The 12,173-nt window shown below is 56.5% G+C and overlaps 2 protein-coding genes across 4 annotated transcripts; one reads left to right on the top strand and one right to left on the bottom strand.

Moving 5' to 3' along the window:
* Positions 1-1,459: 1,459 nt before the first annotated feature.
* Positions 1,460-9,564, top strand: SPOUT1 (SPOUT domain containing methyltransferase 1). Of its 3 annotated transcripts, XM_034664640.1 has the most exons (13): positions 1,485-1,544; positions 1,799-1,895; positions 2,156-2,201; positions 2,486-2,611; positions 4,027-4,186; positions 4,425-4,514; positions 4,651-4,700; positions 4,909-5,039; positions 6,703-6,775; positions 6,878-6,976; positions 7,498-7,600; positions 7,786-7,933; positions 8,791-9,564. In XM_034664640.1, the coding sequence occupies exons 4-13, from the start codon at positions 2,524-2,526 to the stop codon at positions 8,857-8,859; spliced, it is 1,011 nt and encodes a 336-aa protein (XP_034520531.1). In that variant the 5' UTR covers positions 1,485-1,544; positions 1,799-1,895; positions 2,156-2,201; positions 2,486-2,523; the 3' UTR covers positions 8,860-9,564. The 3 variants fall into 3 exon arrangements, with proteins under 3 accessions (XP_019650804.1, XP_002915276.1, XP_034520531.1); XM_019795245.2 differs by lacking the exon at positions 1,799-1,895 and having other exon boundaries at positions 1,460-1,544; positions 8,824-9,564; XM_002915230.4 differs by lacking the exon at positions 1,799-1,895 and having other exon boundaries at positions 1,460-1,544.
* Positions 8,950-12,171, bottom strand: ENDOG (endonuclease G; the record flags this gene model as incomplete). The annotated part of the gene is made up of 3 exons (XM_011219731.3): positions 8,950-9,290; positions 10,665-10,774; positions 11,842-12,171. Coding segments are annotated over 3 exons (723 nt in total), but the record flags the coding sequence as incomplete, so codon positions are not given.
* Between the last annotated feature and the right edge of the window lie 2 nt (positions 12,172-12,173).

Below are 12,173 nucleotides of genomic sequence, written 5' to 3'. Positions count from 1 at the left end.
AAGCAGACTCCCCACTGAGCAGGGAGCCTGACCTGGGGACCTTGAGATCCATGACCTGAGCCAACGGAAGACATTTAACCCCTTAACCCACTGAGCCACCCAGGCACCCCTCAAATTTATTAACATAAAAAAGAAAGCTTAGCTCATTCATGGCTGGCAGGAGTGCAAATGGTCTCGTCACTTTGGAAGATAGCCTGACAGTTTTTTACAAAGCTAATCATAGTCTTCACTGCCCAATCCAGCAATCCGTCTCCCAGCTCTTTGCCCAAGTGAGTTGATACTTCCTGTCCACACAAAAACCTGCACATGAATGTTTACTGCAGCTATATTCAAAACTGGACGTAATCAGATATCCTTCAAAAGGTGAATGGATAAACAAACTTTTGGGGGCGCCTGGGTGGCACAGCGGTTAAGTGTCTGCCTTCGGCTCAGGGCGTGATCCTGGCGTTACGGGATTGAGCCCCACATCAGGCTCCTCTGCTATGAGCTTGCTTCTTCCTCTCCCACTCCCCCTGCTTGTGTTCCCTCTCTCGCTGGCTGTCTCTATCTCTGTCAAATAAATAAATTAAAAAAAAATCTTAAAAAAAAAAACTTTTGGCATACCCCTGCAATGGAGTAAGGTTGTGAGTTCAGACTCGTCTTGGGTGTAGACCTTATTTAAATAATTAAAAATAAATTAAAAGGTTACGTACTTTGATTCCAACCATATAATATTCTGGAAAAGACAAAACTATAGACATAGTAAAAAAGATTAGTGGTTGCCAGGGACTTGGAAGAGGGTAGCTGGAACACAGGATTTTTAGGGCGGTGGACTTACTTTGTACCATACTGTAATGGTAGATAAATGACATTGTCTTTGCCAAAACCTGTAGAATGTACAACACAAAGAGTGAACCCTAATTTAAACTATGGACTTTAGTTGATAATACTGTATCAATATTGGTTCATCAATAGTAAATGTACATAGTAAGGCAAAATGTTGAGCGGGGGGGAAATGAGTGGGGGAGAAGTGTTATATGGGAACTCTGTACTACTATGTGCTCAATTTTTGGTAAACCTAAATCTGCTCTAAAAAATAAAGTCTGTTAATTAAAAAAGAGTAAATGAATGCCTCTATAAAAGAACTGGACTAAATTCGAAGATCATTTCAAGCTCTGGGCCTCAGGTTCCCCATGTAGATTAAAATCGAGCTGAGTTCTAAGTATTGCGCTCGGGCGGAAACGGAGGGCGGCTATCCAGTCGTCCAAGGATCCAGGACAGCACTGTACAAGGTGCCCCTTTGGACCTCCGAGGCCGGTGACAACACCTGCCCCCTACCTCGGTCCCCACTCCCTACGCGGACTCTGCTCACCCAGCAAGCGCGTCCCAGCCCAACCGCTCGCAAAGCCTCCAGACGCCTAGGCCACGCCCCCGCGCGCCATTGGCTCTCCGATTGGACGGCTCGGTGGAGGTGTGGCCGGAAGGGGTGAGTCTGATTGGCAGGGCGTGGCCGACGGCGTGCGGCGAACATGGCGGAGCGCGTGAAGAAGCGGCCCTGCGGCCCGGTAAGTGGCGGGAGGTGGGGCCCCGGGGCAGGACAGGGGATGGGGGCGCGAGAACGAGCCGCGTAGGGGCCCGTGGCGGGGCCGGGCCGCGCCTCCCGCTCCCCGCTTGTTGCTGATCCGAGGCCGGAAGCCCCGAGGTGCCGCATGCTCTTGGCCGCGTGCGCCCCTGCCTGAATAAGAACCGGGGGTGGGTGCCGGGGTCCGAGCCAGGGCCGGGACAGCGTCAGGTAACCCATTGCTGGAACCCCTTGCAGCTACTCTGACCGGGGCGTGGATTCAGGAGGTGGGACCCTGCCTGCCCTTTCGAGCCCTTTCGAGGCGTATCTCTTCTGACTCCCAGGGCGACAGTAGGCAAGTCCTTTCCCCCTGAGCTTCAGTTTCCTCTTCTCTCCTGTCAGAGTCGATTCAACAACTTATTGAGTGCTTGTTATATGTCAGACCCGGTCCTAGGCACTAAAGTATAGCAGATCTCTGCCCTCCGACGCTCTCCCAGCAGCGGCAGTGTGAGGGCGATACGTGGTTCACCACCCCCATTTATAGGCAGGAAGTGGGACCCCCTTCCAGTTGTGATCATTAAGCCACTCCTATACCTCTTCCCATTCCTACTCTAGGGTGAACATGGCCAAAGGGTCGAGTGGCGAAAATGGAAGCAGCAGAGTAAGTAAAGGGGTGGGGAGGAGTGGATCTATTTAGCCTTGCTTGAGGCCACTCCGGCAGTGCACTGCTGAACCTGGGGAAGAGCCTCCAGGTTTGTCCCTCTGGGTCCCCTAGCACCCAAAATGGGAAAGAAGGGGCCACGGAGTTTCCTCTGGCTGTTCGCTAAGCAGCACTGGAGAGCCCAGACTGACGGTTCTGGGAGGGCACCATCTCCTGGATTGCTCCATGTCCCTCTCCCCCCAAGTCCCTCTCCCCTCCACCAACCCACATGTCCTCTTCTCCAGAGAAAGAGGAGAAAAAGAAGTGGAAGGATCTCAAGCTGATGAAAAAACTGGAGCGTCAGCGGGCACAGGAGGAACAGGCAAAGCTCCAGCAGGAAGAAGAGGCGGCTGCTCAGAGGGAGGACCAGGGTGAGCAGGCTGGGTCCTGGGCAGGGGAGAGAATGTCCTGTCTGGAAGGGACCTTAGAGACCAATGGGTCCAGACATCTTGTCCTGAGGGAGAAACTGAGGCCCAGAGAATGGGAAAACCTGAGTCCTAACGTCCTGCTTAGGTAGATTTCAATCCTTTGGAGCATAAGCATCCCATATCATAACTTCGTACCTCCAGAACTCAGCATTGTAATGACAGTTCTTTTGGGTTTGTTTTTTTTTTTACTTTTTTACTGAGCACTTTCTGTGTGCTTTAATCTAGTTTTTCATTTATTTATTTTGATTTTATTTATTTTTTTTAAGGAAGCTCTACACCCAACGTGGGGCTTGAACTCACAACCCTGAGATCAAGAGTTGCATGCCCTACCGACTGAGCCAGCCAGGCGCCCCTTATTTTGATTATAATAAGAATTTGTCTTTTTTTTCCTCGTTAAATAATACTTGTTCAAAACAACCCCTCCCCCAAAATACGGAAAACTATAAAGAAGTGAAATCCCAGCAAACACTGCGGTGAGAGTTTCTCCAGATGTTATGTTATATCCACTCATACATATGTAGAGAGTAGACAGATACGGTTTTACAAAAGTGAGATCGCTTTATCCATTTGCTTCTGGACCTGGTTTTTCTCATTCCACATTGTGCCCTGCGTGTCCCTCCACATCCGTACATCTGGCTCTCCCCTAACAAATTGTATCTTTTCTTCTTGTCTAGACCCAAACCTCAGGAGGGTTAGGGTGTCATAACGTGCCCTCTAAGCCCATTGGCTACCAGTGATGAGGGTGACAGTGGGAGCAGAAGCTGAGCATGTCAGCTGTCTCAGACACCGGGGAAGTCCTTCCTGGGTGTTCCTTCCCGTGGCTCCCTTTGGGTGACTTTGGGAGAGAGAATATGGTGTTCCCCCGGAGCTAGAAAGCCTGAACCCATATCTCAGCTCTCTTGCCTTTTGTGTGACTTTGGGCCACATGTTTGATCTCTCTGGGTCATAGGGTTCCCACCTCTCGATGGGGGTCATAGTAGTACTTGGGGTTATGAGGTAAATGCACACAGAAAAGGCCCGAATAATATTAGCTCTCTTTATTCTCCCCATTGGACAGCTGGAGAACTGAGGCAATAGGGGCAGAGCGAGCATAGGAACTTGGGCCAGTGCCTCTAACCACTCTCCAGACTTGCCCAGTGGTGTGCCCTGCCCCTGGGAGCGTTGGGGACCAGTAGGTCCATTTTCCTCCTAGGTAGATTGAGGCCTGGAAAGGGGAGTTGGAGCTATTTTGCTGGCCTCAAAATTGCTCCCAGAGGGAAAGTTCTCTAACTCTGGGCCCTGGGATTCGAGGGAGGGAGGGAGGGGAAAGCACGGCCCTAGCCTCTCAGACTGACCATGAGTGCCCCTCCCCTGCCCAGGTCGGCCCTACACCCTGAGCGTGGCCTTGCCGGGCTCTATCCTGGACAATGCCCAGTCACCGGAGCTCCGCACCTACCTGGCTGGCCAGATTGCCAGAGCCTGCACCATCTTCTGTGTGGACGAGATTGTGGTGTTCGATGAAGAAGGCCAAGATGCCAAGTGAGGGGGCCATCCAACAGGGCACCCGGGCTCAGGGAGGAGGGAGGGACTGCTGGGATTGACTTGGCTTCATCCTTGTCGCTGCCTACTTGCCTGGGCTGAGAACACTGCCTGAAGTGTCCCCGGGGGATCTGGTGGGAAGAGTCGCAAAGCCAGGGCACTGCAGGGGTCAGACTGGGTGGAGTAGCTCTCGAAGGGAGCACAGTAGGCTCTGGAAGCCCTATCTTTCTCTCTCCAGGACCGTGGAGGGAGAATTCAGGGGAGTCGGCAAGAAGGGGCAGGCGTGCGTGCAGCTGGCCCGGATCCTGCAGTACCTGGAGTGTCCACAGTAAGGGCGTGAAGGGCAGGCCCTGAGCATGACGAGGAGGAGGAGGTGACGGGGAGGAGGAGGGGTTGGTCGAGGTGCAGGTCAGCCAGGAGGTAGCCTCCCCTGGGAACTGCCTGAGATCCACGGTCTTTACTAGGTATCTAAGAAAGGCGTTCTTCCCCAAGCATCAGGATCTCCAGTTTGCAGGTAAGGCTGGAGGGGGTGCTGACCTCCCTTTCTCATGGATTATCCCCCAGACCCTGAGACATTGCTGTGCAGTTGAGAAAACAGGCCCAGGCAGGGCAAGGCCTGTGCCTGGCGGCAAGCAGCAGGTCTACAGCAGACCTGGAACTCGGAACAGGCCTCCAAGGTTCCTGCCATACCACCGTGTGCCTTTGCGCCTCCCTACCCACAGGGCTTCTGAACCCCTTGGACAGCCCTCACCACATGCGTCAGGATGAGGAGTCCGAGTTCAGAGAAGGCATTGTGGTGGACCGGCCCACGCGGCCAGGCCATGGGTCCTTTGTCAACTGTGGCATGAAGAAGGTAGGGATTGGGAGAGTGGGTTGGGATATGTTCCAGACGTACCCAGGCCACGGAGGGCAGGCAGGGTCCTGTGAGCGGGGAGCCCTGGCCCCAGGCATCTGTGCCTACAGTCACCCCACTGATGCAGATTTGGGCCAGAGAAGTGCCCCCAAACAGGGCTCAGTAGATAAAGCCAGGAGCAAACGTACTGTTTCTTAAAAAGTCACTGAACAGAAGGTAGTCCTCATGCTCAGACCCAATCCGTCCCAGCCAACACCCTACAAAACAAGTTCCGAATCCCTCTGGGGCAACTCCAGCAGGATCCGGAGCCACGCTGGGATTGGCACATTCGTCTGCCACCTGCTTCCTCTCAAGTCTTCTGGAGTCAGAGACAGAAACATTTCAATGTGGAGGGTCCCCTCCCCTCAAAAAGAGCAGACCAGAATTGAGGGGCTAAATGCAGACCAGGATGACCTAGACGAAAGGAGAAAACAGGAGAAGCCTCAGAAAGGAAAGAGAGGGCCCTATCCTGAATTCAGAATTGGCACAGGGGCACCTGGGTGGCAGAGCGGTTAAGCGTCTGCCTTCGGCTCAGGGCGTGATCCCAGCGTTATGGGATCGAGCCCCATATCGGGCTCCTCCGCAATTGAGCCTGCTTCTTCCTCTCCCACTCCTCCTGCTTGTGTTCCCTCTCTCGCTGGCTGTCTCTATCTCTGTCGAATAAATAAATAAAATCTTAAAAAAAAAAAAAAAGAATTGGCACAAAACAGACATCGGCTGTCATTCGTCATAGCTCCCACTGACCGCAAGCCGGGCCCTGGGCAGCATAACAGGAGCTGTTGTTTATGGAGAGTTTGCCCTTCGACAGAGGAGGGAACCAAGGCTCGCAGAGGTTAAGGGGCCTACTCAAACCCGTGTAGCTAGGAAGTGGTGTAGCCACGTCTGTTCAAAACGTAGAAGATGGGGGGCACCTGGGTGGCACAGCGGTTAAGCGTCTGCCTTCGGCTCGGGCGTGATCCCGGCGTTACGGGATCGAGCCCCACATCAGGCTCCTCTGCTAGGAGCCTGCTTCTTCCTCTCCCACTCCCCCTGCTTGTGTTCCCTCTCTCGCTAGCTATCTCTATCTCTGTCAAATAAATAAATAAAATCTTTAAAAAAGAAAAAAAGTAGAAGATGGGATTTCATCTCGTGAAGGACTTCCTGCTCTGTGCCAGGCCCAGGGCCACTCGTCTTTGCCCAGTGTCCTGTCCTGTGGTGTGTGTTTCCAAGAATGGTCTCTTTTTTTTTTAAAGATTTGTTTATTTGAGAGAGAGAGAGTGCATATGTGCTCGCATAGAGGGCAGGGAGGGGCAGAGGGAGAGGGCGAGAGTCCTCAAGCAAACTCCCCACTGAGTGCGGAGCCTGACGTGGGGCTCGATCCTGGGACCCCGGGATCTTGACCTGAACCAACACCCAGAGTTGGCTGCTTAACCGACTGAACCACCCAGGCGCCCACAAATGGTCTCTTGAGAGCAGGTCTGGCCCAGGTGCCAGAGAAAGGGGACAAAGGACCCCTTTGACCTGGACCCTTCAGGGACCTTGCCAGCTAGCTGCCCAGAGCTGCCCCTCCCCCAGCATCTGGGAGAACAGTGACACCTGCTGGCCCTCTGGGGAACAGCACCCATTTCTCCTGGCTTCTCCCCAGGAGGTGAAGATTGACAAGAACTTGGAGCCTGGACTTCGAGTGACGGTACAGCTGAACCAGAAGCAGCTCCCAGGTATCTGGAAACTTCCCAGCCTGGCCAGCTGCAGGGCTCGGAACCTCCTGCCACCTCCTTGTCCTTTGCCCCATTTTCACCATCTCCCTGCTTCCTCTCCAGAAAGCAAGACCTACCGGGGAAAAGTCGTGTCATCTCAGGACCCTCGCACCAAAGCTGGTCTCTACTGGGGCTACACGGTCCGGCTGGCCTCCTGCCTCAGTAAGGACAGAGCTTCCTCCTTTGAAGAGTTGACCCCTCTCTGGGAGACCACAGAGAGCCTTGCTTGACCCAAAAAGCAGACCAGGGTCCTGTTCCTGCCACCTTACTGTGTGTCGGTCCTTAAGCGAATGCCTTTCCTTCTCTGGGCCTTGGTCTTCCTGACTGCACTTCTTGGAACACCGTAAAGGTCTTCTGAGGAAAAGGATCGTGGTTCATTAGTAATGTCTGCCGTGGTGCTGGGAATAGGACAAGAGGACCAGATAGGTCCAAGGTGCACTATGAGTTCTCAGAGCTCAGGGCTCCTTCCTACCCACCTTCTGCTTTGTTTCCCCAGGCTAGCACAGGTGTGGTTTCTCCCTGTTGAGTCCTGGACTTTCCAGAAATGGTGGATGTGTGTGGCTGGGTGTGGCCGCCTTACCTGAGTCCCCTTCTCCACCCCTTTCCCCCAGGATACAGACACACATAGCCAAATGGCTCTGGCATTGGACCAGGACCCCCAGTGAAACAGTCTCTTCCCCCAGGTGCTGTGTTTGCTGAAGCGCCCTTCCAGGACGGGTATGACCTGACCATTGGGACATCAGAGAGAGGCTCGGATGTGACCTCTGCCCAGCTTCCCAGCTTCAGGTGGGTACGGCCTGGGGCAGGGGCTGGGGTAGGGGGAATAGACCTGGTAACCTGTCTGGTAGGGGCAGAGCTGTAGAGACTGGGCCCCCTGCTGTGTCCCGGGAGTGGGGGGCTGAGAGCTCTGGGAAGCTGCATCCAGTGTGGTCTTGGTGAGCAGTGACTGATCCCTGCCCTGTGGGTTCCAGGCATGCTCTCGTGGTGTTCGGGGGCCTCCAGGGGCTGGAAGCTGGAGTGGATGCTGACCCCAACCTAGAGGTGGCTGAACCCAGTGTCCTCTTCGATCTGTACGTCAACACCTGCCCTAGCCAGGGCAGCCGCACCATCCGCACCGAGGTGAGCCTCCCTGCCTCCCGCCTCCAGCCCCAGGCTGTTCTCAAGGTCCTGCTGCCAGCCAGGGGTCTGTCCGAGCAGGGGTGCCGTCCCAAGGCTGTCTTGAGCCAGCCTCCTCTGGAGTTGGTTTCCTGACAGCCTCAGCCTCTCACCACCGTGAATTCCAGCAGGGACAGGGTAGGAGTGAGCTGGGACTCAAGAGTCCTGGGTGGGTGCTGGTGCCCATCCAGCCGCTCCCAGGCTGGGTGACCCAGGAGACTCTGGCCATCCCAGCTCTGGGCCTCAGTTTCCCCAGCTGTACGCTCAGTGTTCCACTTCCTCACACGCGACTTTGGTGGGCAGGGCAGCCCTCCCTGCTGGGCCTCACTGGCATCTCAGTCCTGTGGCAGGCAGTATGCAGCCAGCTCTGGGAGCCTCAGTCCTGGGCACCCATGGGACCAGGGGACCCACTTCTGAGGTCCGCACGCTAGAGACACTTGGCTTCCAGTAGTCTCAGACAGGGTTGACTACACAGGTAGGCAGCTCCAGTCTGTCCCTGAGGGCCCTACAGGGGCCACGTCCTCCCCGCAGGAACCCCTGCATGCACCCTGTCCTGAGGCTGAGAACTCCCCTAATCCTGACCCTGACCCTGGGAGGCAGGTATTACCATGAACACATTTTACAGAGAGGGAGAGTAAGGAGCAGAGAGGCAGGGTCCTTCCCCAGCAGGGCACGCAGCCAGCCCGTGGCAGGTCGGCAGGGTGTGGCCGAGCCTGTCCTGAACGTCCTTGGGGCCCTGTGGAGGGCAGCAAGGCCCTGGGAGTGGGTCCCGGGTGGCTGAGCCTGGCGAGGCCCCAGCCCACGGCCGCACTCCCCTCCAGGAGGCCATCCTCATCTCCCTGGCCGCCCTGCAGCCTGGCCTCACCCAGGCGGGTGCCCGGCTCAGCTGAAGGTCCCGTCAGGCCGAAGACAGCGAAGAAGCAGCAGGAAAGCCTGAAGCTCCTGAGCGGCCCCTGGGACAGACACGGCCAAGACTTTCGTCTCCAAAAATCACCACCTTTAATGCGACCCAGCCCCCAGTCTGGCAGGGTACAGCCTTCACTTGCAGCCTGCAGTGATGGCCTTGAGGTTGCCTGCCCGCGCCAGAATATTTGGCACAAAGAGCAGTCCCGAGGCCCGCTCAATGCTCTCGATGGGCACCAGGAAGTGCTCCAGCGGGACCGCCTCGTCCACAGGAGCATTGGGCATCACGTAGGAGCGGAGTTCGATCTGCCCGCCTGCTGCCTCCAGGATCAGCACCTTGAAGAAGTGGGTGGGCACTGCCACGTGGTTCTTGCCGATGACCTGGTACTTCACATAGGACTTGCCGTCAGCCTCCGTCCTGCAGGCAGACCGGGCACACGCGGCTTTCAGAGCTCTCGAGGGGTCTGGTCGGACCTGAGGCTACCCCTCCAAGAGGCCTTCCCCGACCTGACTTCCACCTTGCGTCAGCCTGTAGCACTGCTCCCTCAGCGGGAGGCTTCTGTGCCCCCCTCGGCTCCTCCAGAGGCTGGGGGCTCCCTGCAGGGTAGACACTCCCCTACCCTGTTCTCCTCGGGCCCAGCACTGGGTCAGGCAGGGTGGGTGGTGGCAATAAACGCTGCTGAGAGAATCAGGCCTTGTGGGTGTTCGCCTGCATTCGTGCAGCACAGGGCATGGGGCCCGGAACACGGGATGGGTGACTTCCGGTCTTCCCTTTGGTGGGGCGACCCCATTCCAGCAGGCTAATTACCAGTGCCTTGGCCGGCCCATGCTGAGCACTTCCTCCAATGACCTCCACCACCCCCCTTTCACCCCTAAGCAACCATGAGGTAAGGAATGGCTATTAGCCCCACTGTAGAGGAGAGGATATTGAGGTCATTTGCTCATGGCACCCAGAGACCAGGTGATAGGGCCTGGATTCCATCTCAGGCCTGTGGATTCCAGAGCCAGCAGCTTTCCCACAACCCTTTGCCTCCCCGATCTCAGTCTTCAGTGGGCCAGAAAACTCAGCATGCCCAGAGGAACTCAGTCCCTTCTACCTAGGAGACAGGGCTACAGAGGGACAAGAGTGAAGGCTCAGGGTTGGGGAGATGGACATCAAACCCCTGGCTCCAGGAGATGGGTGAGGAAGGGTGCTCCAAGCGAAGGAGACAAAGCAAGAGCCTGGTGCAAGGCTATCTGGACAGAAAGGGAGTCAGGTGCATGTGGCAAGGGGGAGAAAGAGAGGAAGAGAGAGGCAGGTTTGGGGCCTGGTGCCAGGAGCAGAAGAGACAAGTCTTGGTGGGTATCCCACAGGTCTCCAGCTATAGAAATGCAATTAGGGGGCCTGAAGCAGGGAACAGACAGTCTTGTCAAGAAACCAGATGATGGCTGGGGCGCCTGGGTGGCACAGCGGTTAAGCGTCTGCCTTCGGCTCAGGGCGTTATCCCGGCGTTATGGGATCGAGACCCACATCAGGCTCCTCCCCTATGAGCCTGCTTCTTCCTCTCCCACTCCCCCTGCTTGTGTTTCCCTCTCTCGCTGGCTGTCTCTCTGTCAAATAAATAAAAAATCTTTAAAAAAAAAATAATTAAAAAAAGAAAGAAAGAAAGAAACCAGATGATGGGACTTGGCACTGTGTGCGGACCCGGAGGCTGAGGCAGGCCTGGATGGTGAGCGACAGGAGGGGGCCTCTAGTGAATGGGAGGCCCTGGCATCCCCAGCATCCCCCCCCCACCCCCAGTTCTAGTCTTACCTGGGCAGGAAGAGTGGCCCCGTGCATACATAGACATTTTGGTAGGTGCGGGTCAAGCTGCGGCTGTACTTTTCCAGGTTGTTCCAGGCATTCTGGTTGAGATGGGGCACCTGGTTGGAGAGGTGGGGCTCAGACTATGGCTGGGGCCCTTCCCCCATTGTCAGTTGGTCAAGAATTGGCACCAAGCTGGGATAGTCTGATGGGGAGTGGAGTGGGCAAGCATGCTGAGGTAATGGGTCCAAGGAAGGAGAGATGCCTTCAGGCCACCTGGCCTTGAGGGTGCAGCCAGACAGAGCTCAGGGGGTGCTAACCCGCCCCCACCCAGAATGGGAGGACTAACATCCCAGGTCTCAAAACCGTTCCTCAGCTCTAAAGACCCACACTAAGGAAAAGGGTATTTCTCCCTCTTTGGAGAGAAAAACAAGCCTCCCCCGACCCCCCAACCCCAGGCGCTCATGGGAAGGCCAACTCTCCAGCCCTACCCTCTCTCCTTTCTGAACTGCAGGCAGAGCCCAGCAGCTGGAAGTCATGGGTCTGCTCTTGACTCCCCACTCTTGAGTTCTCCAGTGTCTAGTCAAATGGGCAGGGAACTGTGATGCTGGGAGAGCAAAAGTCAGATGGGAGGCTCAGACACCCTGGGCTTCACCCAGAGCCCCAGGTCAAGTCTCCAGGCCCTGCTTGAACTGAGCTTGAAATAGGGCACACAGTGACTGCTAACTGCTGACTTTGCAAATTACTTTCCTTTGATTCCTGGGAGGCAGGCAGGGAAGGCCAACTGGCTGAAAGCTCAGGGTCCTCTAGACAGACTGCCTGGGTCTCCTGCCGTGTGACAATGGGCCGGTCACTTTGCCTCTCTGTGCCTCAGTTCCCTCATCACAAATAGTAGGTGCTGAATGCATGCCTGGCCCAGGAGAAGTGCTCAGTACTTTGGGATGCATTGTTTTCGGTTCCTCGGCGCTGCGAGGAAACAAGCCCAGGGAGGTGCCCAGAGGCCCACAGTTAAAGTCGGACCGCAGAGCGGGTGCTGGGCGGCCCCGTGCTCGGTGCCTCCCGCATGGGACGCGCGGGGTGAGCAGCCAGGCGCCTGACCCGGAGCGCGCACTTGACAGCTTCTCTGCTCCTCAGAGCGCAAGCCGAGGCTCCGAGAGGCTCCGGGGGGCCGGGGCGCGGGCGCTACCTGGGGCGCGACGTTGCTCAGGTAGAAGGTGTCCTCCATGGCCTTCTGGCTCCAGCGGTGGTTGGCGGCGGCGGCGAGGTGGCCGCGGTCGAAGCCGCTGCCGCGGTAGTCGGCGTTGGTGGCGCGGTGGTACGCGTGCACCGAGTCGTCCTCGCGGAAGTCGCACGAGCGGCGGTCGCCGTCGCCACGGAGCCGCTCGGGCCGCAGCTGCTCCACCACCCAGAGCGCGCCGCGGGTGCGCGGGTCGTAGCACAGCACGTAAGACTCGCGGCTCTTGAGCTGCGCCAGCCCCGGCAGCCCGTACTTGGCCAGCTCGCGGGCCGCGGGGTCCC

This window comes from Ailuropoda melanoleuca, chromosome 7 (genome assembly GCF_002007445.2).
Source record: "Ailuropoda melanoleuca isolate Jingjing chromosome 7, ASM200744v2, whole genome shotgun sequence".
Taxonomy (NCBI): domain Eukaryota; kingdom Metazoa; phylum Chordata; class Mammalia; order Carnivora; family Ursidae; genus Ailuropoda; species Ailuropoda melanoleuca.
The sequence above is the reverse complement of the archived record's forward strand: the minus strand, read 5'-3'. Positions and strand labels throughout refer to the sequence as shown.